We start from the raw sequence: 25,562 nt of genomic DNA, 5'->3' as shown, positions 1-25,562 counted from the left end.
GGCATGCAGTGTCTCTACATGCCGCTGAAAGTGTAGATTTTGGTGTCTATGTAACATTAGACTGTTCTAGACCTTGGTCATAGTTGCAACATGTTATTGAGTTTTAAATTAACAAACTGAATGAAGCATTCTATTTTCTGTAAAGAAATTCATTACTGAATAACTTTTAAAGAGAGACTCTAAACATCAAGACTCTAAGGTGCCTATTGTTGTGGTTCAGAAGTGACAACATTAGATATCCAGCACTGTGCAGCCAAGGCCCTTGCAGTCCATCAGCAACAGTCCTACCAAAATAGCTAAAAAGATATTTCCCTACTGGTCAAGAACTGTGGTGAGCTGGTGTCAGCTGAAAGTTATGCTCTGTGTATTTAAGGTTGTTGTCTGAGTTCTTACTACAAGGGAATGTGTAAATGCAGTTTTCCCACAAGCAAGCTTCTACCACACTGTGTGCATATATTTAAAGACTACATTTAGCAGGTTGTATGATGATCCAGAATAATGCATGTCAAATGTGCTTATAGCAGTATTAACTCTTGAATTTCCTGACTCTCTTGCAGTCACATCTTTAGTGTTCATTAAGTTTTTGTTTTGTTTTGTTTGCACAGTAGCTTGAATTTCTAATGCCCTTTTAGTATTAATGATAGCACTGAACAATAGAACTGAAAATTGTTAGAATAATTAAGAAAGGGTACAACTTTCTACCAAATAAAGGATAGAGTGGATGGAAGGCTTGATCCTGAAAGGTGCTGAGCACCCTCAAGTCCTTCGCACCCTCAACGATTTCAGAGCTCAAACATAATCAAAATCAGGCTCAACATGAGTAATAGTATTGTGTGTCTGTCATTGTGTGTTTTGAATTAAAAGTCGGTTTTAATTCAAAATTACTGTCATCAGCCAGAATCTTCATTCTGTCTTTAGTTTTCTTGAATTTTTAGGCAACTGTTTAATGCAGTTTTCAGAGTAGCAGCCGTGTTAGTCTGTATTCGCAAAAAGAAAAGGAGTACTTGTGGCACCTTAGCCCTGGTCTACACTAGGACTTTAGGTCGATTTTAGCAGCATTGAATTGATGTAAACCTGCACCCGTCCACATGATGAAGCCCTTTATTTCGACTTAAAGGGCTCTTAAAATAGATTTCCTTACTCCACCCCTGACAAGTGGATTAGCGCTTAAATCGGCCTTGCCGGGTCGAATTTGGGGTACTGTGGACACAATTCGACGGTATTGGCCTCCGGGAGCTATCCCAGAGTGCTCCATTTTGACTGCTCTGGACAGCACTCTCAACTCAGATGCACGATTGTCTGCTGTTGCTCTGACGCAGGGAGGGGCGACTGACGACATGGCTTACAGGGTTGGCTTACAGGGAGTTAAAATCAACAAAGGGGGTGGCTTTACATCAAGGAGTATTTCATGCAGGACTTCACGGAGGGTTCCAATAAGAAATGGTGCACCTAAATTATTGTTCTTATTGGAACAAGCAGGTTGGTCTGGCCTCTGATTGATACATGGCTGGATTTATCTCGCTGCACTTTCTCTGTGAGTGACTGCAGTGTGACCTAGAGGAATGAGTCCCCTAGGCGGGGGGGGGAGGGTTGCAAATGAGTACAAAAGAAATCTGGTCTATTTCTTGTTTTGATACACTCCATCTATCTTTTACATCTTTGGCTGGCAGCAGACGGTGCAGAAGGACTGCGTGCCATCCACATCTCATGGCTGCTCAGCAGAAGATGGTACAAGAGGACTGCTAGCAATCCGTATCGCCTGCCTGCTCACCATAAGATGGTTTAATAGAACTGACTGCAGGACTAAAGAGAATGACCTGATCAAGTCACTCTAAAGTCATTCCAAGTCACTCCATGTCTGCCCAGGCGCTCCTGATCGACCTCACAGAGGCGACCAGGAGCACCTCGGACATGACGATGACGGCTACCAGTCCTACTGTACCATCTGCTGCCATAAGGCAATGGGTTGCTGCTGCTGTGTAGCAATGCAGTACCATGTCTGCCAGCACCCAGGAGACATAGGGTGACGGTGAGCTGAGCAGGCTCCATGCTTGCCGTGGTATGGCGTCTGCATGGGTAACTCAGGAAAAAAAGCACAAAACGATTGTCTGCCTTTTCTTTCACGGAGGGAGGGAGTGATGGGGGGCCTGACGACATGTACCCAGAACCACCCGCGACAATGTTTTAGCCCCATCAGGCATTGGGATCTCAACCCAGAATTCCAATGGGCACCGGAGACTGCGGGAACTGTGGGATAGCTACCCACAGTGCAACACTCCGGAAGTCGATGCTTGCCTCGGTACTGTGGAAGCACTCTGCCGAGTTAATGCACTTAATGCACTTAGAGCATTTTCTGTGGGGACACTCGTATATACACATTCGAATATATAAAACCGATTTCTAAAAAAACAACTTCTATAAATTTGACCTAATTTCGTAGTGTAGACATACCCTTAGAGACTAACAAATTTATTTGAGCATAAGCTTTCATGAACTGTAGCTCACGAAAGCTTATGCTCAGATAAATTTGTTAGTCCTTGTTAGGTGTTACAAGTACTCCTTTTGTTTAATGCAGTGTTTGCTATAGGCAGAGTCATGGCATTGGTCAGTATATTACTTCTAACTTAATATAGAGGGGTAAAATGGACAATGGTTTTTCAAATTGATTATGTCCACAAAACTGAGTGGAAGTTGCACTAATACCTACATTTCTAGTGGGACTCGTACTTACACGTGATGAAAACTACTGTATATAACCATGTCAGTCTTCTAATATGTCTTTTCCTACCCATTTTTATAAAAATAAAATCTATGTGACAAATTTGGTGTAAAGTTGCAAAGTGTCATACAGGACTCGTGTTACCAATACTCCTGCCAACTCCCATCACCCGGTAGGTCCTTTGGCTTTGCCTCTGATTGTTTGCCTACTGCTGCCTGATAGTATCTTGTCCCTGGCCTGTGAGATATGTTACTTTCTTTTCTCCTGGCCCTTGACTGAAACTGTGTGGGGTGGGGTCAAGAATCCAGAAGCTTTTTACCCTTCAGTACATGTCCTTAGAATTTATTAAGTTATTTTCCTGGGAAGGTCTGCATGAAGTGACCCATACAACAATAGTCACTCTTAACAAATACAGGATTTATTAAAAAAGGAGAAAATTGAGTTAAAAGAAACTGCTTAGCATGTCTAGATTTACACTTCTCATAAACTGAATCAGATTAGGCATTTTCAGCTTAGTTACAGAGGAAAAACAAGAGAAAGCAGTAGCTTACATCTCTTGAATGCAGTTTCCTCCCGACCATTTGGACACAGCAAGTGAGTAGCTATCTAGACAATGAAATGCTGACACTACCCAGAGTTATCTCTTATGAAGCTTTTGCAGCTGTGTCAACTTGCAGGTCCAGATGTGGCTCCTTTGATCTAGGGCGGCTGAACCTATTTCCCCAGTTTTCTCCAGTTACCTACACAGACACTTACGTACACTATAAGGTTTAACTCATCGCTTTCTCTAAGAGATGGTGCACTGAGGGCACAAAAACCCTTAAAAATGATTGATCACCATGTTTCAAAGGTTTAATGACCAAAGTTGGAGACCACACTTCGCAGACCAGCCTGCATGTCTCTGTCCCAGCCATTGTCTATATTGTTCTTTCAAATAGCTGATAGGATTTTCCTCAAAACCAAACATTTTTCTCTCTAAACATGAGGGCTAGGAACTTTTCTTTTCAATGAAAGCTGATATTCTCACATAATCATATGAACCCAGAAGCTGAGAGTGTAAGAAAAATACCAAATATCATGAGACTTGAGATATAATTGCAAGACATGGCAATAATGGAAATCACAAACCGTATATTATGGATTTGAATAGTGAAATAAGCAGCAGGAGGAGATGTAATATTTCCAGTAATGAACACTGACATGACAACGTTGACCTGGTTTAAAAATGAGGAGGTGGGTGCAGGGGAAATATAAGAACACTTCCTAAAAATCTGTCTGCTTTGCCACCAATTTTCTCTGCTTCTCCTGCTATTACTGCAAATATTTCTCTACTCTGCTCCCCTTCTTTTAAATTCTAAAGTGAATGTATCTTGTGTTGGACAACAGTTTATTGCCATGAAAGTGGTCATGATTTCACATATTCAGTATTTGGCATAAGGAACAGATGGACTGTGAGAAAGAAACAACCAGTGTAATCAAACTCACACTAAGGTCAGACCTCTTGCAAATGGTAGCTTGTAAACTCAATTGAAGGACAAATGCTTTTAAAGAAGGAAGCTTTCACTTTTTAAAAATGTCCTGTTGCATTCTAAGGTCCAGCTGATGCCACTTCTGGGATTTGCCGATCAGATGTCTCAATGCACAAGATCAAAAATCATGGAATGTTTTCAGATTTGCAAGTAATTGAAGTGCAAATGTAACATGTTTTTCTGTATCTTTTGATTTATAAATGTAGCACAGGAAATAATGCATGAAAGACAATGAAATGTAAAAATATAATTTATTTTTGGAAGTTTCTCCAGTTTAAGTGCTGTTCTTTAAAGGAGCCATTATAAAAGAAGGAAAGATGGTCTTGTGGTTCAGGCTCCTGAGTTTTAACCATAGCTGTGAGAAGGAACTTCCTGAATATGACCTTAGTCAGTCACTCACTTCTCTGTTTTCAGTTTTCCCATCTGTAAAGTGGAAATAATGCCTCACATCTCTGACATACACAAAAGAGCCCTTTGAAGTTAAGGTTGACTGTACATCTCATTAGTTTAAGGGTATAAAACAGTGGTTCTCAAACTTTTTGTACGGGTGACCCCTTTCACATAAGAAGCCTCTGAGTGTAAACCCCCGTCCCCCAAATTAAAAACACTTTAAAATATATTTAACACCATTATATATTCTGGAGGCAAAACAGGCTTTGGGGTAGAGGCTGACAGCTTGCGACCCCCTCCCATGTAATAACCTCGCAACCCCCTGAAGGGTCCTGACTCCCAGTTTGAGAATCCCTGGTATAAAATAAATCCTTATATTAATGTTGTAGTACATAAATACCAACTACTTAAAGTGGAAAGTTCTGAGTTAAGGTTAAACTTACAAGAAACCCAAATGTTTTTGAAAGGAGGAAAAAATTATTGAGGTGCCCAAACTCCACCCTCTGTTGGTAACTCTTCCCTGGAAAATCTTTCAATATGTAATTATGTTAAACAGTGCATATGACTAAAGCAGCAGTTCTCAAACTTCATGGCACCGTGAACCCCTTCTGACAACAAACATTACTACATTACCCCGGGATGGGGAGACCCAAAGACCAAGCCTGACCAAGCCCTGCCGCCCTAGGTGAGGGTTGGGGAGGGAGGTTGAAGCCCAAGGGCTTCTGCCCTGAGCAGGGAGGCATGTAACCTTAGCCCTGGGCAGTGGGGCTTGGGCTTGGGCTTCAGACTTGCTGGGGTCCGGGGCCAACACCAGCCTTGGTGACCCCATTAAAATGGGGTCGGGACCCACTTTGTGATCCCGATCCACATTTTGAGACCCCCTGGACCAGAGTAAAAATGATTTTACAGGACTGTTTTCCAAATTAAAAAATGGAGCTAAGCTGAAAAGTCAGTGCTTCATTTTCCTTTCTAACTTGCTCTTTATGCCTCTGTAAAAGAGCAATGGATTTATTGCATTACCTCACCACCTAGAGTGGATCCATTTCATCAGTGTATCATGCACATGCTATTTTTAACAGAACTGGAAGGGATAACCCTGCTGAAATTACATCATTAATATACACAGCTGAAAGGAAGTGGCATAAAGCACAACGATGCATTAGAAGGATTATTCTTCTGTTGTGTTTTCTGCCTCTGTGGATGAATTATTCAATTTGTATAATTTAAATGGAGATAGAATTGGTAACTAATGCTTATGAAGTGTTTGGGAAATAATTTCCTATAAGCAGTCACATGAGGATAGGTGTAAGAATGGAAACAATTCAATTGCGTTATAAAAGCAGGTTTGATATGCCATAGGTATTAATTGGTGTATGGAGGGAGTTTAAAATAAATAAAGCCTATTGTCTTCAATCAAAACAATGGCATTCAATAGGCTGATATTAAAGAATTTGTAGAGGTCTTCCGATTGGTATCTGCTAGCAAGGCCTGGTGGGGGCAGAGCATTGAAATTTAAAATGCGATTGTATCCATCATCTTTCTTCAAGATATAGCATAGTCTCATGGTTAGAGGACATCCTCTTGTGACTTTAATCCCAGTTACCAGGGATTCCCAGTGGCTTTGACCAATACAGTTCAAATCGCTACCTCGGTTTCCTCAGAGGCTTTATCTCTCTTTTTTTTTTTTTTTTTTTCATATGAGGATCACAGAGATGTTGTGAGGATTAATTATCTAATGGTTCTACAATGCACTGAAAAGGTGACCTGCAAATGCTGAGTATTAACTTTATTTCACCTGCTGAATTATTGCCGTATCCCTACTGGGAACCAAAATGTGCAGTTATGCTTTATTAAACACAAGATTGTCCGGGGGGGGGGGGTATTTGTTTGTTTGTTTGTTTATTTACAAATTAGCATAAATCAGAATGTTGGGGCCTAAATTTTTAGAAAAACGTGCACTTATGCACATGCAATACTGAAAATTAAGGATTTAAAATTTAAGTTGACAAATCCAGAAACTCTAGCTGGTAGGAGCAGAAGCAGCCAAAGCAGGTACTGCTGCACTGGGGAAGAAGGGGGTTCAAGGAGGCCCAGCCAGACTCACCTGTCACCCCAACACCCCTGAGACCCAGACCTGTGGAGGAGGTGCTCCGTCAGGAGGATTGCCAACTTTCTACTCATACAAAACCGAACACCTTTGCTCCACCCCCTGCCATGCCCCTTCTCCGAAGCCCTGCCCCTACTCACTCCATCCCCCCTCCCTCTCACTCACTCTCCCCACCCTCCCTCACTCACTCATTTTCACCAGGCTTGCTCAGGGGCGTTGGGTGTGGGAGGAAGTGAGGGCTCTGGCTGGGGGTGCGGGCTGGGGGGTGGGGCCAAAAATAAGGAGTTCAGGGTATGGGAGGGGGCTCTGGGCTGAGGCAGTGGGTTAGGATGTGGGTGGGGGCTCTGGCTGGGGGTGTGGGCTCTGGGGTGGGGCTGGGGATGAGGGGTTTGGGGTGCAGGAGCGGGCTTTGAGGATGAGGGGTTTGGAGGGTGGGAGGGGGATGAGGACTGGGGCAGGGTGTTGGGGCACAGGGGGGAGTGAGGGCTCCAGCTGGGGATGCGGGCTCAGGGGTGGGGCTGGGGATGAGAGGTTTGGGGTGCAGGAGGGTGATCTGGGCTGGGATTGAGGGATTCGGAGGGTGGGAGAGGGATCAGGGCTGGAGCAGGGGGTTGGGTCGCGGGAGGGGGTGCAGGCTCCAGGCGGCGCTTACCTCAGGCAGCTCCTGGAAGCAGTGGCATGTCTCCGCTCCGGCTCCTAAGCGGAGGCGTGGCCAGGCGGGTCTGTGCACTGTCCCATCCACAGGCACCATTCCCGCAGCTCCCATTGGCCACGGTTCCTGGCCAGTGGGAGCTGGTGCTTGGGGTGGGGGCAGCGCGCGGAGCCCCCTGGCTGCCCCCGTGCCTAGGAGCTGAAGGGGGGACATGTGGAGCCAAGGAGTCTGCCTTAGCCCCGCTGCACCACCGACCAGACTTTTAACAGCCCGGTCAGCAGTCCCTTTTCGACCAGGTGTTCCGATCGAAAACCATATCCAGCAGCTACAGGGGCACTAGGACTTATGTGGTGCCTCCCCTTTCCTCTACCCCACCATGTGAACTTGATAAACCTGCAGAGACTCCAGCCAGTAGGAATAGGAGCAGCCAAAGCAGGGACCTCTAAACATTCCGAAAACTTTCTAGTTTTGACTGGACTTCCTCTGCCCTGTACTGATGGGCTGTTTTGTTCCAGCCTTCAGCCTCTAAGTCCCTCAAAGACGCTTTGCTTGGACTCCATTTTTCACCTGCTTCTCTGCCTCTCTTCTCCCTTGCCAGGACCCTCTCATCTCCTTTCCCTTCCATTTGTCTTTTAGCATATCCCCTTCTAACTAGACCCCTGCCCCTCCACCCCCCAAAAATTGTGGCACTAACATATTTGTTGCCATTGCGTTCATTCTGCTTGTGCGTTATACCCATTCCCACAGTTCTCTGTCTTGTCTGTTGAGATTGTAACTCCTTTGGGGAAGTAACAGTCTACTACTGTGTTTGTGCAGTGCCTTGCATAATGGAGCCCCAATCTTCACTGGCCCTTAGGGACTACCGTAATAAACGTGGTCAATAATAAATAGTAAGAACAATGTTTTAACTTGGAGTTTTTGCCTCTTGTGGGTTGGTCCCACAAATCTGGTGTTTAACTTGAAAAGATTAGCTTGAATAATTTTTTTGTTGGTGAGTTTGAAATACATGCTCTTGCTGCATTTTGTTTCAGAACTACAAGATTTTAACTTGTTCAGAGCTGCAGAAATTATTCAGTAAAGGTTTGAGCAGGCTGCCATCTGCTCTTAATACTTTGGTCTTTTATCACCAGATAGCACCACAAGCCAAGGCATGCTGTCCCAGCAGCAGCTGCATTGTAATCTCACTGACGTGGTCCCTTGTACACTAACATGGCTATGTACTGCAGACCACAAATTCATGTTTTGAACATGTTGTAAATAAAAATATAAATAAAATAATCAGATCCTAATCTGGTGGATTCAGTCAAATTCTAATCTTAGAACTTCAATCTGCACACCCTTTTCAGACCTGATTGGACACATTCATGTTTTTGTTTCAGATAATGGGACTAGAATAATTTTTTATGGAAAACAAAATTAACCTTATACATTAGTTCCCCATTTATCTGAATGAATGTAGAACCTGGGGAGTTTATTATTATGACTTAATCATGGTTTTGGATCAGAGGAGAAACCTTTAATGTAAGTTACAGATACCTGGCAACATACGTTATTTCAAATAATATTTGTGGGTGCTTTAGAATAGGACTTTCTACTAATAATTCCATTCTTATAGCGCTGATGTAGTTTGATTATGTTGGACCAGAGTCTTATCCTTGTATGCAGGTGGAATAGCACTCTTATTTTACCAGTTATTTCACAGTTTTTAAATGGGGCCACTCTAGTCATCGTGGCTAAAGGTGTAAGAATCTGGCCTTCTGAATTGAGGCTATTTCTTACAACCCAGGAGAAAATCAGGGCTCGAAACAAGACTCCCATTTGCAGGAGAAACATAAATTTGGTGTACAGTGCTCTTCTCTGGATGGGTTCCTTCCAAAATGTGCCAGGATGGGGTGTGTCTTTATTCAGATGCCTTTATTCAGGTGACAGCACATATCTGTTTTAGATGTATCTAGAAATTTGGAATCTTCAGTTTCATTAGGTTTTTTCTCTTTGGGAGGTGGTGGGATTTTAGCATGGCCTGCATTTTAGTACAATTTATATGTGTTGTGGGCAGAGAGAGAGGCTAACTCCTAGTACAGCTAAACTTGTACATATTTTTTCCATAGAAAATGGCTCTCTTTGAGATTGTTTTATACACCAAGTTATAAAACTTTTTGAACTAGGATTTGTAGTCAACTAGTTACATTTTGTTTCTTGCTGAATTAAAGATTCTTGCCAAGGAGCATTCTCTCTGTAAGATAGATCTGTCCCTTTTAAAAAAAAAAAAAAAACCACCCCAAAGCCTAGAAATCCTAATGTTCAGAGGCAGACCGAGCAAGGACATTAAATAAAACAATCCCCTGGTCAGTTAGAACCAGACTAAAAGTAAAGTGTGGTTCGCGGTGTGGGCACATGACTTCTCCAAAAAGTTACATATTTAATTTACAAACAAAGTTTTGAGCATGACCTTTCGTGAGCTACAGCTCACTTCATCGGATGCATACTGTGGAAACTGCAGAAGACATTATATACACAGAGACCATGAAACAATACCTCCTCCCACCCCACTCTCCTGCTGGGGTGGGAGGAGGTATTGTTTGTATTGTTTCATGGTCTCTGTGTATATAATGTCTTCTGCAGTTTCCACAGTATGCATCCGATGAAGTGAGCTAAAGCTCATGCTCAAATAAATTGGTTAGTCTCTAAGGTGCCACAAGTACTCCTTTTCTTTTTGCGAATACAGACTAACACGGCTGTTACTCTGAAACCAAACAAAGTTTTATATATCTGCTCTGTTGAAGATTACGCTAAAAGATATTTTTCACTGGTTTGGAATTTGTGATTAGACATGAAAAGCCTGTTTCTTTAACTGTATGTGCAGAAATATTCAGGTACTGAAACTGTTTGCAACTGAGCATTTATGTATACAGTCACAGTAATTTCATGAGCACACTTCTGAAAATCAGAACTTTACTCTGATTAGAGAAAATTACCGTTTGTCTTCTAACTTGAAAACTAAGACAAAACATTGGGCCTAATTTTTAGGCAAGTCAGGCATCCAATTGCATGCATAATTTACATGTATTCCCACATTTGTGTGTTCGAATAGCTAATTAGATGCAGTTATGCGTACAATTACCCAGTTTGTGTACACAAATATAGTAATTATATGTTCAGATTGAGGCCTCAATCCTGCACATGCTTAACTTTATACACTGTGCAGTATAAGGCAGTAGGGAGTTACTTCACAGTTCATGAAGGTATGGCCACACTTTCACATCTTCGCAGGCTTGGTGCCTGCCTACACATGCAACTGTGTGCCTACGTTTGAATAGTGTACTCCGTGTCACACACACACCCTGTAAAAAAGAGGGGCATGCAAGATTACTGTGCAGGTATTTTGTGCTTTTATAGAGGACACTTTTCCTTAAACCAGCCTTTGAAGGGTATTTTTAATAAAGCAAAAATAAACATTTCCTCTGTAGCTGCGGTATCTGTGACTAATAAGATAGGACTCTTGAAGCCTTCCTCGTCCTTGCTACACAGTTCAATTTTGTTGTCAGAGGTTTCCCTGCCCCCCTCCTTTTCTGCCTACCACATAATAGCTTTAGCTATGGATCCATGAAAAGTATACTTTTAAAGGAATAGCACCTGTCTAGTTTAGCATGTGACTGTTCTCACGCTTCGTAAGAGTGCCAGGAGCTGATCTACAATATGTCTAGTACAGCAGCTCTTTTTGAATAAATTATTCAGTACAAATATGTTTTAACTTTTAAAAAAAACAAGCAAACCCGTGGCAGCTGTCTGTAAAGTGAGTAAGCTATCCAGTTTTACAGTGGTAACACAAAACTTAGTGCTGATAGCCCAAAATATTTGGTAAGAAAAACTTCAATTATTTAGGTTCTAGTGTTTGAACATATGTTTTTTTCTGAAAACAGCTGAATGATATTCATCTGGGCTTTAGATTTTCCTCTCCAGATATGAGTCATCTCCCACGTTGAGTGCAGACAGTGAGATGTTTTTCCATAGCCCCTTAAATATAATAAAATCCTGGAACGATTATGTCGGTAAACATTGTGGCCTTTTGTGGCTAGCTAAAATGCTGACAACATTATTCTCTGTTCATTAAATTCATACATTGTTTTGATTTTAGCTTGTAAGAGCTAAAATATATGGGCAAGGGTTTGGGTTATTTTTAATCTAGATCCTGTTTTGGAGAAACATGAAAGGGTTACTCAGTCTGCAAATGAAATGAACCAAACTGAGGAAATAGGATCATGCTGAATAGTAGCCATTTGAATGGAGGCAGGGGACACAGCCCATGAATATTGAGTTTTCCATATGCTGCCAAAAAATAAATTGACATTCTTTTTTAAAGCTGTGTAATTCCTTCCTGTGGGATAATGCAGCCTGTAGGTTTCTGGGTATTATTTTAAATTGAACTAGGATCACATTGTCAACAAAAAACCTGTGTATTGAGCCCAGTGCTAAACGCATTCTATAAACTGGAAGAAAGTCTTTAATTTCCAAGTAGCAAGGAAAAATGACAGCTCTCCTGAGCATTCCCACCATTAGCATTCTGTGGACATCACTGCTGTTGAGTGAAAAGTTATTTTCACTGCACCAGGAGAACACCAGTTTCCAGCCACAGTGTGCTGCTCCTCTTCTAGAGTAGGCAGTGGAGACAATCAGAAGACGAGCTGTTTCGCTGCCTCTTTTCTGGCTATAGCTCCTTTTCTTCACAGCTCCAGTTTCCTCACTGTCTAAGAGGCAGCTCTCAACGGGGCAGTTCTTTGCTGCTTTATGGTGAGCATCTACAGAAAGACAATATGCCCCATTGTGAGGCTCATTTGGATCCCACCATCATTTGACATTTTATTTACTAAGCTTTTTAGGATAGATAGTTCTTTCTCCCTCTCTTACTCCCCCAGGAACTCCTGTCCTTCATGAAGGAAAAAGGGTCCTCTGTGGCAACAATTACATGTGAGGAGCCATGTAAAACTTCTGCTTCCCATCTGCAGAGCAGACCCAAGAGAAGGGAAAACAGGCCAACAAGAAGAAATGCAGAAGACGAGATAAGATGACATACTGATAGCAACTACCGAGAGGTTCCAGGGGCAGCTGTTATAGTAGACCCTGGTTTGGCCACTATCTTAAATTGCATAAGTGGATGAAAAAGCAAAGGCCTGTCAGGATTCCTTGTAGGACTTTCTCCTTTCCCCTCCCCCCTACTTTTGCCTCTTCTAAATGAAAAACTGGTCAGATTCAAGGGTAAACTATGCCGCTTGGTCCTATCCCCTCTACCTCAGAAGAAAATGGAAAGGAATAGTATGAGCCTGACAGAGCTGGTCCAATAGGCAGGTTAGGAGCCAGGAGGAAGAATTTACCAAATATGATCCTATTTCTAATATTTAATTTGTGGAATTAAATATTAGGTATGGGATCATATTGAGAAGTATGATCCTATTCCTAATATTTAATTTGGGATATGTAAACTCAAAAAGACTGGAAGACTGTGAAAACTGAGTAAATCTGATAAACGCTATTACCTCACAAAACAAAAGTCTGCCACCTTGGTGGTCTTTGGATCTAGTGGGGATTGTTCCCTCAAGGTAACTGTACACCTAGGGAAGTCCTCAGTAAAACGTTTGGGTTAAGAAGAGCTCTGTGTAGCTTGAAAGCTTGTCTCTCTCCACAACAGAAGTTGGTCCAATAAAAAACATTACATCACCCAGCTTGTGTCTCTAATATCCTGGGACTGACCCATCTACAAGAACACTTCATAGGGCTCTTAAGAACATTTTGAGTGTTCTGCTTTACAACTGTCTTTCTTCACTTCCACATCGATAAGTACATAATTGAGTTGCTGAGTTACAAGTGTACCAGTCTCCATCTAGAAGAATATAAGCATGAACTTAGTAGATTGATAACAGTATAATACGTGCTTTTATGCAGAAAAATCCAGTCACTGGGAAAGAACTGTGCACAGTAACGTTAAGTAGTCACCTTATACTTGCTCCCAGATGAGGAGAGATTGTCCCTTGTGTTTCTGTCTTCTGCTGCAGCTTCATGAGGACAGTGTTTCGGTCTGTCCATGTCAGAAGATCATACTACTTTTTCATGCTTTTTCAACAGCTATCATATTCTGCATTCCTTTATAGAGGGACGTATAAGCTGTGTATTAAATTATTACACAACTTGACTACTTCTCAGCAGAAACAGACCTTGCACTTGTATAGAGGCTGCCAGATCAGTTGATGTAATGTCCATGTTGCATACCTTGATTAGATGGTGATTATTTATTAGGTAACTTCTTACATGAAAGCGGGTTAATCCTCTGGCAGCGAATCATGCTACTCTTTCTGGTGATTTCTAAGTGACAAGAGGTTTAATAATTTACATTTCATCACTAATATAACAATAAAAAGGAGCATCCTTATGTGACAGATCAACATATCCGATACCTAGCTGTACATAATGCATTACATTTCATCCTTTTTGGAGTCAGCTTTCCTCTTTTAGCTACCTTTAGAGATTCTTCAAAAAGAAACACTGACTTGTAAAGCCATCCTCCTTCACTCATTGTTAGGGTACCACCTCTTAGTTTTAGAGAGTGTCGAAAGGGTCTTTTGGTATATTTTACTTACTGATGCTCTTTTTTCTAATGTTACTGTAATTAGCTACCATTTCTGGGAGTGATGTGCATTTGTAAATTTGTCAGTTTAGAACTTAATTTAGCATTTATGTAATTCTTGCAGTAATACTTTTTATAAAATTGTTTGTTATCAAATCTGCAGCTTTTATAAGTGATACAATGTGTATTTCTCCTCTTCTTCACCTTCTCTTTCCTCTCCCAAAAGGAGAGATTCTGTAATAGTGTACAGTCCTCTCCCCCCCCCCCAAATAAAAGAAAGGACACCTCTGTTTAAATACCTCACCCTTCCCACTCTCCCTCCTCAATGTTTCAGTGCAGATTGGATGGCTCCTGCTTTTGACAGTGCTCAGGAATGGTTGCTAAGTGAGTTAATGTGTGGCAAAAGAAGTTGTAGGAGTTTTTCTTGCTGTTTGGTAAATGGAGCATAGTTTAAGTCTAAAGGTTTCTCTGTCATCCTTTTAATATTTAATGATTCAGACCCTATTGGGTCATAAGTTTGAAAGTTCAACTGAGTATTTATAAAATGTAGATACTCTGGGATACTCTCTTCAGAACAGAGGGTTCCTGTGGGGAGATATCAAGGACAGATCAATGTTGCCAATTTTCTCTCTGTTTATAATCACAGCTCTGTTTATTGAGAATTAATGTTAAAAATTTTTTTGAATATACAATCAGACGACATCACCAGAGATCGATCCAGGTGTCGATTTGCAAGGAGGCCACGTCCCTGTGGGATTTGCTGTGATGATGATTGACTATTTAGAATTTGTTAAAAGGAGTTACAATGTATAGTTTTCTAAGCTTCCACTCTGTGCTGTGTTTCTCATCTCACTTGTTACAGAATTTAATACACTGTTGCAAACTACTACCAAATTCTGAGTGCTCTATTCTGAAAGGTGCTGAGCACTCAATTCCCATCTATTTTAGTTTCCTGGGCAGGATGGCCACCTTCTGTAGACCTGGCCAGCCATTTCCATGTTGTCATTTATATATAAAATTTCAACTTTTTTTTTTTTTAATTCTCTATGGATCCCTCTAGGCTTGCAGTATGTGAATCTTTGTGTGCTGACTGGTAGAGAACAGGTGAAATAAAATGTGATGGTAACTGGATCGCAAAATTTAGCATTGTAAATTTGGTACAGCAGCAGATCCATTCATGTATTTGCTGGGATCTCATAATTCTATTGCATAAAATAGTGCCAGCTTCAAGGGAAGTTGTCGTGTTCCACTACTCTCAGGATCCAGACGATAAATGATTTTAAATGAGGGAAAATATCTGCCTTTTTTTATTGAAAGCATTTTATGGTAGGGGGGATAAAAAGACTTGTAGAGAAATTTAAAACCAAGAGGCTTTTTTAATGTATGTGCTTGGTTTATTCAAATTGTTTTTAAAAGTTAAAGAAGTTAATTTATATTATGCACAAATGACTATTTTTTTTACCACACTTCTACTTTTCCTGGCATTCTACCAGCATTTTTAGGGATTCTTTTGTTTTAGAAAGGTACTCCTACATGACTTCTCTTTTTATTTTTTAAGATACTGTACTGTACATTTGTTTAAAAACTGTGAGCAATTACTTGGAACGTATTTTATTAATTCCTTGAGACAAGCACATATTTTAAACAAACATTTAATCAACTGTACTTTTCTTTGAATGCTTCAGTGTTCCTGTAAGGAAACAAAGCTTCATGAATTAAGTTAATAGATTAAGACCACAAATGACTATTATGATCATGTTGTTTGACCTCCTGCATAACACAGGGCATAGAATTTCACCTGTGAGGTTTGCCTTTTTAATCGTGACTTCTAGCTTCTCTCATCTTTATTTGCTGAGTACCAACGGTGTGCTGGTTGCTGTATTAAAGTCAACACAGTCTCTGCCATGTGGATCTTACAATTTAAATCGTGTATCCACTATTCTGCATGCAGTGTAAGTTGAACCTATGTGCAGATAGTCTCTACCTATGTATTATAAAATACTCTCTTTCACACTGAGTGCATGGTTGTTTCTCACTGAAAGGCTTCCACAGCATTTGTTCTAAATGGAGAGTTTTTAATTTTGTGATTTTACCCTATAGAATCATAGGGTTAGAAGGGACCACAAGGATCATTTAGTTTAATCCCTGATTGCTCAGCTCTGTTGCTTTGCTGTGTCAGATTTTCACGCTCCTCTTTGCAGTCTAGTTATTCTTCTGTTAACCTTGTCTATATACAAAAATGTCTCAAAGGCCTTCATCTATAACCGGTCTTTGATTTCAGGAAACATGACAGGAAACGTATCCTGAAAAAAGCATCAGCCTGTTTAAGCCATCTATGAAAAAAGAAAATGAAAACCAGGGCATTGTAAATTCTGTTGATAAGACCCTTAAAATTAATTGTAAAAGGAGACAGATGTTTGATTTTTTCATCTGCAGAGTTTACTTTTGAAATATTGGTTCTTACCTTGCTGATATGTGTTACATTGTTTATCCTTTTGAAGTCTTCTTTGCTGTGATTGCTAATCTTGAATTTTTTAAAAAAAACCTTAACATTGGAATTGCCATACTGGATCAGGTAAGTGGTCCATCTAGTCCAGTTATCTGTGATTAACAGTGGCTAGTACCAAATCCTTAAAAGGAAGGCACAAGAAACCCCATAGTAGACTGTTATGGAATGACCTGCCCCCAAAAGAAGCTTCTTCCTAAACACCACCATTTTTTCTTCTCCCCGTCCACCCCCATTTGCATGGCATGTTGAAGAGAAGAAGTTATTCAAGTTATGATTCGTATGAATGGTCAGCATTCCACTGGGTGTCAACAATGAAGCTTCCTTGCTTTACCACTACCTTAATCCCAAGCAGCAAGCCAACTTTCGAGAGGTGGTTCAACAACCCTACTAGTCTGGTCCTGGACACTTCTTTTGCCCCAACTGCCAGTGACAACAGGTGATGTCTTTGCTGTTGTGGACTGGATATGTGTATCAGTCTGAGTTGAAATCACTACTCATTTCATTCTATGCAACAATATGTATTACAGCTATGTCATTATGATCCTGATGATGGAGAGGGGGATTTCTGGCAAGGTACCACATGAAGGTTTAAGTGTAATTTTAATGATATAGCCCAGTTAACTCTCTAAGTAATTCCTAGGGGGTTTTGAGAAAATGAGACAGATTCTGTGTTGTAATCTATCAAGCAGCAAAAAAAGGGGTACAACTTTTTCTTCTTTGAGTGCTTGCTCATGTTGATTCCAAGTAGGTGTGTGCGTGCCACGTGCACAGTCGTTGGAAGGTTTTTCCTCTAGCGGTACCTGTCAGGTCGGCTGTGGAACCCCCTGGAGTCGCACCTCCATGGCGGTGAATGTAGGTCCCTGCTGACCCGCTGCCTCTTCAGTTCCTTCTTACCATCAGTGACGGTCGTTGAAGCAGCTCTCTTCTCTTGCTATGGCAAGTGATCCCCTAGTAGACTTTCCCTTGTTGTACCAGTAAATTGTTAAATTTAGGATTAGTTAGTTTTCATTAGTTCATAGTTAATTAAGATAAGTTTTAGTTGGGGGTTTCCCACCACCACCACGTTCTCCCCCTCCCAGGAACTGGGGCATGCCTCAGTCTCAGGGATTCAAACCGTGTAGCTCCTGTCTGAAGTGCTATGCCAAAGGGAGACCCACATGACTCCTGCTTCAAGCGTTTGGGGGAAGCCCATTAGACTGAGAAGTGCAAAATCTGAAGAGGCTTCCACCCAAGGACTAAGAAGGAGAGGGACTTTAGGCTAAAACTGCTCTTCATGGAGTCAGCCCTTCATCCCCAGCTAGCACAGGCAGTGTCCAACCCTAGCTCAGCATTTTGGTGTGGAGTGCACCGTCCGCAGTAAGATAGGCCGCAGTGCAGAGAAAGGATAGAGACCCTTGGCAGTACTCCTCCCCGGCACCAAAGACCTTCTCCAGTGTGAGTGCACAGCACCGCTCCCATTTGCCAGCGTCACACAAGAAGAAGACTGACCGAGGTTGCTTTCCCACTAGAGCTGGGACACCCTGCTCCGACTCAGCTGGCACCACCCACTCCAGCCTCACAGGGAGGTCCGTTGAGTCCGGTTCTTGTGGAATCCCCAGTGCGGGAGTCAGGTGGAGGATGCAACAGCGGGCAGTCCTCAGCTACTACAGCTTTAACTCCTGGAACACATTGTCCAAATTAAAGGATCTGTTTCTGGCTGATTCTTGTTCGGAGTTTGCTGCCGTTCTTGAGGAAGGCAAGGTCATTGCGAGGACCTCCTTACTGGCCTCCCTGGATTCTGCAGACTTGGCAACCTGGACTATGTCAACAGCTATAGCTATGAGAAGGAGCTCATGGCTTCAGGCATCGGAACTTTCGCACAAAGTTCAGCAGACAATTCAACTTGCCTTTCGACAGCTCATGGCTTTTCTTGGAGCAAACAGACTCTAAGCTCCACAGCCTTAAAGACTCACGGGCAACACTGAAGTCCCTGGGGCTTCATACATCCCTGCCCCCAGGAAATATTTGAGGCCACATCCTACCCCTTGCTTCTACCCTAATCCTCCCCTCCCCCCAGACAGGACAATAGCAGGAAGCGAGGCAGAAGTAATAGACGCAGACTTTCTGAGCCTTCCTCTAACAAGGGCCAGGGTTCAGCGAGGCTGCCCTCAGCCTCCAAGCCAGACTTTTGAAGATGGGATGCACAAGTCCAGATCCTTCCCCTCCCTTCGTGAATCATCTATCCCATGCTACCATGCCTGGGCACAAATCACCTCAGACCAGTGGTCTTGAGCATGGTTGAACTGGGATATTCTCTCCAATTCAGTTTCCTCCCCCTTCCCACCCACCTCTGCCATCCCTCTTCAGGGACTCTTCTCGCGAGCAACTACTCATATAGGCAGTGCAAACGCTCCTACTTCTCGGAGTGGTAGAGGAGACCTCACTCCTCTGCGCCCCCGCCCCCCGCCCCCCCCCCCCCGCACCCTGACCCCAGTTTTGTGAGCATCCATGGCCCACCATACAGTTTCCACACTCAGATGTGGCCCGCGGGCCAAAAAGTTTGCCCACCCCTGTTCTAGAGGCTGATGAGCCCTTCTTCTGAGTCCCTAGCAACATGCTCTCTCCTCTACCTTTCCTGGAAAGTGGCATTCCTGGTTGCTATAACTTCAGCCAGGAGGGTGTCTGAGCTTAAGGCCTTGATGTCCGAGTCCCCTTATACTGTTTTTTATAAGGACAAGGTACAGTTGCGGCCACACAGGCTTTCCTCCCAAAGGTAGTTTCTCAATTCCATGCAAATCAGGACATGTTTCTTCCAGTGTTCTTCCCTAAGCTATATGCTTGTAACCGGCAATGGATGCTTCACTTCCTAGATGTCAGACAAGCATTAGCTTTTTGCACTGAGGAGACAATGCCATTTTGAAAATCAGCACAGCTATTCATTGCAATTGCTGAGCGGATGAGGGAGCTCTCAGTGTCGTCCCAAAGGATCGCTTTATGGATCACGGCCTGTATCAGGATGTGCTATGACCTGGCAAAGATACCTGCCCCGGCACTAACAGTGCACTCCACAAGAGCGCAGGCTTCCTCGGTAGCATTCCGGGCACAGGTCCCCATTTAGGACATCTGCAGGGCAGCGATGTGCTCATCAGTCCACACCTTTACCTCGCACTATGCCATTACTCAGCAGGGCAGAGATGATTCCGCAGTTGGCAGAGCGGTGCTGCAGTCTGCGACTTGGTGAACTCCGACCTCGCCTTTTAGGGACTGTTTGGGAGTCACCTACTTGGAATCATCATGAGCAAGCACTCAGAGAAGAAAAAATGGTTACCTACCTCTCGTAACTCTTGTTCTTCGAGATGTGTTGCTCATGTCCATTCCAAAACCCACCCGGTGACTGTCAGAGTTCTGGACTTTTTTGTTTAGACCTGCGACATTTTTAATAACATTAACTAGTTGGGAGAAGATTACTAGAATGTTAATATCTAAATAGGAAAACTCTGATGATGATTGTGATGGATGCAGTATAGCAACTTAACTTCTGTGCACTGAACTGTATTGAATGCTCTAGAATAAATTGAATCTTACAGAATCCTACAAAGCTGCCAATATAGTAGAATCCACTTAATAACCTGCCTGATAAATGGCACACTTTTTTAATTGGGATGGTTGCTAGGGATGTATTCAGTACAGTGCATTTAATTGACTCAGAACAGTGGATAAATTACATAACTGATTTATTTAACCAACACACCTGGCTTTGCACATAGCCTCGTGATGGTATGTTATGTAGGTGTTCGTTGGTATTGGCTAGAATAAGTTTCCCACTGTGCAGGCTTTTGTATTTTTTCAGGCTTCCTCCCTATTATGTGGTGTTACCTTAAAATAAATATATATTTTGTTGCTGTGCAATGTTTTTCGCTAAAGCAGTTTGTGAAATTAAGATGAATATATCTCAGGAAAAGGTACTGTGTTCTGCTGAGAACCCAGAGAGTCCTGATCCTGCTGCATGAGTTCCTCCACTGATTTCATTAGTGGGAACAGGATTGGATACTATACTATTTATATTGTTCTCTTAGATTTACTTCTTTTTTTCCCATAACAAATTAAGATCCTTTAGCAGCAGCTGATCATGGCTTATCTTAAGGGGGAAAATGAGTTATGCCATCCACATTAGGAATTTTTTTCTACATACGATAGTTAGCATTTTATAGTCCTAGTATAAGCAGCACAAGTTGTAGTTTTAACATGGTAGCTGGTTTAGGTGAAGAGAATTCGTGGGAATACACATACATAGTTTTTTAATATGATCTTATGTCAATAACCCAACTAGTAAAATGTACACAACTATTTTATTTTACAGCCATGTACAGCCCTGTCTTGCTTGAATTACTCTAGCATTTGCTGATATCTCTAGAGATCTTACCTGAATACTAAAAAAAAACTTCAAGGAATGCAGAACAAAGCCAATACGGTAACACTTGGTTGAAGATTTGAAGACAACTGAGTAACAGTTGCCAAATCTAAATGGCTTCCCTTCCCTCTGTCAATCTGTGAAGATGTGTATATTGCAGAAATTTATGTCAGTCCTTCAACAAGTTTGTTCCTGCTTTACCTTTATGCAGTTTTACCGAGCAAATGATGATCCACTCAGTTAATGTCTATGATCCACTCTAGTTAATGTTCATGTCTCTAAAGTTGCTTGCCGGTCATGATAAATCTCTGAGTGCATTTAATTCCAGTCCATGTTCAATCTACAGCAATTCTAACTATGCTTTAGGGTGAATTGAACTCCTTTTTAGTACATATATGGAGAGAAAAACATCTTATCCATTTTAAAGCATTTGTATATCTTCAAAGCAATGTACAGCCACCCTTTCAAAACCCTTTGGGAGATGACTTATTCTTAATGTGCCACATCTTCCACCTCCAAACTAAGGTGTTGAGGGTACAATTCAGTGATAAAATACAATAAAAATAATTAAATTATGGTTTCAAAAAGGACAGGGGAATGTCTCTGAAAACTTTAAATTAAGATGGGCTCTAGGATAGGAAAAGGTAGTAAGTAATAAATATGGGGCAAACAGTAGCCACATTGAAAATGCATGGTAGGTTTTTGATTTTTGTTTGGCGGTGATGGGGGGGAATTAAGTGGAGAAAGAATGGTTGAGATGGCGGGGGAGAGACACGGGACATACCACAACTTAAACTGGTATCACAAAGGCATGGTCATCAGCTGACCTATGAAACAATTGTGGGATTCCTAAAAAGCATGTGACTAAAGATGAGTAAGGACAAGGTTGGAGAAGGAGGAAGTTTCTAAAATAGCCAGGATCTAGATCAGGGGTGGGCAAACTTTTTGGCCTGAGTGCCACATCTATATGGTGGGCCATGAATGCTCACAAAATTGGGGTTGGTGTGTGGGAGGAGGTGAGAGTTCTGATTGGGGGTGCAGGCTCCGGGGGTGGGGCCAGAAATGAGGAGTTCAGGGTGCAGGAGGGGGTTCTGGACTGGGGTCGGGGAGTGGGGTGTGGACGGGGTGAGGGCTCTGGCTGGAGGGTGTGGGCTCTGGGGTGGGGCTAGGGATGAGGAGTTTAGGGTGTAGGAGGGGGCTCTAGGCTGGGATCGAGGGGTTCGGAGGGCGGGAGTGGGATCAGGGCTAGGGCACAGTTGAACTAGGAGTTTTTTTGTGCAGCTGATGAGCCAAGTAAGGCTTCCATGGAGATAATGTAGCCAAAAATCTGAAGTGCAGGATCGTCTTTTGTGGTAATGTATCATAGGGGATGGTGGCAGCAATGCCAGTAAAGTTGCCTAACATCTTCCACTACTAGACCCTATTTTCAGTTGCTTAAATCTTTTTCAAATTTTAACTGTTCAGGCTGAAGTGTTCCCACTGTAACTGAAATCAAATGGGAGCTGTGCTTGGAACATATAAAGCTCTATGAAAATGCTAACCGCTCTGAAAAAGGTCAGGCACCTAATATTAGTGGACATGTTCGACACTTTTCCCCTTAATCTCTCTGTGCCTCAGTTTCCGTCTGCAAAATAGGGATGATAATATCTCCTTTCCTCACAGGGGTGTTCTGACGGTAAACTCATTAGTGTTTGTGAAGAACTCTGATACTATGGTTTTAGGTGCCATAGAAGGACCATGAGCAAATAAAGAATTCTGTGTTCAGTGCAGGGTTTGGATGGTGTGCAGGAACTAAGTCATGTGGATACACGTTGAATGATGAAAACTGAAAGAAATATTAAACAGCTACCCATTCAATGATCACCATTCCTCCTGTGCACTGAATGAGGCAAATTTATTTTTGTATATGCCTGTAATACTGCCATGCTTCACTCTCAAAACAAACGTTGGTGCTAGATAAGAATAACTAGTTTTCTTGGTGTTTGGGGACTTCCTTCTTATTCTTCTCATTTCTTTACTTTTAATAGTGAGTGTTGAAAAAGTGGAAGTAAAGGGATTGGCACACAAGAAGAATGAAAGAAATGTTGAATATTCCTTTGAGGTAAGTTTTGAGGATTTTTTTTTAATGGGGTGAGAGAAAAGAAGAAAATACTTAAAACATGAATGTGAAAGTTTGAAACAGTTAAGGAACATTCAGGCCGAACAGACAGATCTCAAAAAATAGTCATCAGTGGGGAATCATCATTGAATGGGAGTGTTTCTAGTGGGGTTCCACAGGGATTGGTACTAGGCTATAAAACATGAACTCCCAGTGTGATGCTGTGGCCAAAAGGGCTAATGCAATCATGGGATGTATGAAAAGGAAAGTAGTGAGTGAGAGTAGAGAGGATTTTTACCTCTCTGTATGGCATTGGTGAGACTGATACTGGAATATTGTGTACAATTCTGTTGTCCGCATTTTTAAAGGGATGTTGAAAAATCAGAGAGAGCACAGAAAAAAGCTACAAAAATTATTTGAGGGCTGGAGAAAATGCCTTATAGTGCGAGACTTACTCAAACTGTTTAACTTATTAAAAAAGAAGATTGAGAGGTGACTTGATTACAGTGTATAAATACCTTCACAGGGAGAAAATACCAGGTATTAAAGGGCTCTGTAATCTACCCAGAAAGGCATAACAAGAACCAACGGCTGGAAGCTGAAACCGGACATATTCAAATTAGAAATTAGGCACAAATTTTTAACATTGAGGATGATTACCCACTGGAACAAAACCACCAAGGGAAGTGGTGGATTCTCCATCTCTTGATGTCTTCAAACCAAGACAGAAAGCCTTTCCGGAAGATATACTTTAGCCAAATACAAGTAATGCTTTAGTCTAACACAGGTTTTGGGGCTCAATATAGGAATAACTAAGTAAAATATGATGTCCTGTGATATACAGGAGGAGTGCTCGAGTCATTAAAAAAATACAAGAAGTGCTGGAACGTTCCAGAATGGCCCAGAAGCAGAAGTGGAGGAGGAAAAGGCACCATCTCCTCACGCTGTTACCTCCACCCCTTCTGCTTCAGGCCTGTTCCGGAAAGAGAGATGACAGCTCAGTAACCTGGCCGAAAACTGAGTCAGAAATACTGGAATGCCATTCCAGAGCATTCCAGCATGACTTGAGCACCGACAGGAGGTCAGACAAGATGATCTTATGGTTCCTTCTGGCCTTAAAGTCTATGAATCTGTGAACGTCTGGATTTAATATATTTTTGTCTTAATTCTGGTATGCCTGAGAACCTCCGGGTGTGACGCACCAAAAGCAGAATTTGATCAACCAAAGGCACACGGGGTCAGCTGCAGCTGCCTCATTCAAAGCTGCCCTGCCAATGGCAGATTGGGTGTGGCAGCGCTTCATTCTGCTGTGACCCATTGGCTTACGTAGCAGATTGTGGGAAGGCTGTTGCAGGAGGCAGTGAAGCAGCGTATGCAGCTCTCTCCACTCATGTAAAGTTTCCTTGAACATGGGGAATTCTCTGGCTAGTTTAAGGCCACTTTACATTGTTCATGTTGTACAAAAAGAATGTACACTTCACATTCTTTAGCAGACTGAAGAATCTGGCCTTAGTTAATTTAGCTTCAGAATACCCTTGAGAGACACATATTATTCCTATTTTACAGGTGAGGAAACTAAGACACGAATAAATGACTTGCCCAGAGTCACATAGGGCATCTGTGGCAGAGCCAGGAATAAAATCCAGCTCTCTTGATTCCCAGTCCTGTATGCTAATTACAAGAATGTTGTTCCTTAAATCTGTGGTAAATACTTAACTTCAGTTTTCTGTATGGTTAGGCACCAAAGTGCAATCTGTTTTCCTTTGCAAACAGCTATACAGATGCTTGAGACTGCATTAAAGTTAAACTTTTACTTTATGATTATTTGTGCTGTGTTTTAATGACAATAAGGCCTTATCTACACTGAAAAATAAAATATTTCTTCACTTCACTTCACTACCACTGGTCCTAGCAACAGTCGAACTTCAATATAGATAAGGTGTTAATGGTTTCTGGAATTTTTATCGTTATGCCACCTAGCCCTCTCTGAACAGGGATAGACAACATCATTTATCTGCCTTAAATCTTGCAGTGATGGTAGTGCACTGGTGAGAAATTTAAAGAAAAAGCTCAGTGTTAGACTCCACCTCAGACAACCCTCCTAGAAAGAACTTAGGTGATAAAATTCCATTGTGCTGTTTGAAACCAAGATGAGCTCAGGAAGTGTTGGTAGTAGTGTCCAGTCTTTCTCTTGCCCTTTTTCTGGGGGGTTCTATGGATCAGGAAGGTTATAGTTGCTCCATAGGATTCAGCATATGAAGCCTTCCAGAATTGCATGTCCACATGTTGCCATGTAAGCCAAATTCGGACAACCGTATGCTTGACAAGGGCTTTAAAAAAGAGTAAGTTCTGATGTAAATGCAGACCCTTATGGTAATGAGCAATATAGAGACATCTTCCGTTGCTTGGTGGTTCAGAAGGTAATACCGCCAGTGTCAATGTCTGACACAAGCTGATCATGCTCCTGTCTTTATGTGATAGATTTAACATCCATATCAGGTTGTTGTTTTTTTGCCATACTCTTATTTAAATGAAATTCAGCAGCCTGTTTT

The 25,562-nt window shown here is 42.0% G+C and overlaps 1 protein-coding gene across 2 annotated transcripts in view; it reads left to right on the top strand.

Moving 5' to 3' along the window:
* Window positions 1–25,562, top strand: part of ZCCHC14 (zinc finger CCHC-type containing 14) — a 90,704-nt gene that overhangs the window by 45,759 nt on the left and 19,383 nt on the right. Inside the window, exon 3 of one of the 2 annotated variants that reach the window (XM_043526350.1) lies at window positions 22,937–23,013. In XM_043526350.1, coding sequence (XP_043382285.1) covers window positions 22,937–23,013 — 77 coding nt within the window. The remainder of the gene's footprint in view (window positions 1–22,936; window positions 23,014–25,562) is intronic. The other variant, XM_007059289.4, reaches the window with a different exon arrangement.

This window comes from Chelonia mydas, chromosome 12 (genome assembly GCF_015237465.2).
Source record: "Chelonia mydas isolate rCheMyd1 chromosome 12, rCheMyd1.pri.v2, whole genome shotgun sequence".
NCBI classification, from domain to species: domain Eukaryota; kingdom Metazoa; phylum Chordata; order Testudines; family Cheloniidae; genus Chelonia; species Chelonia mydas.
Note: the sequence above shows the minus strand (reverse complement) of the source record. Positions and strands in the feature narration are given on the sequence as shown.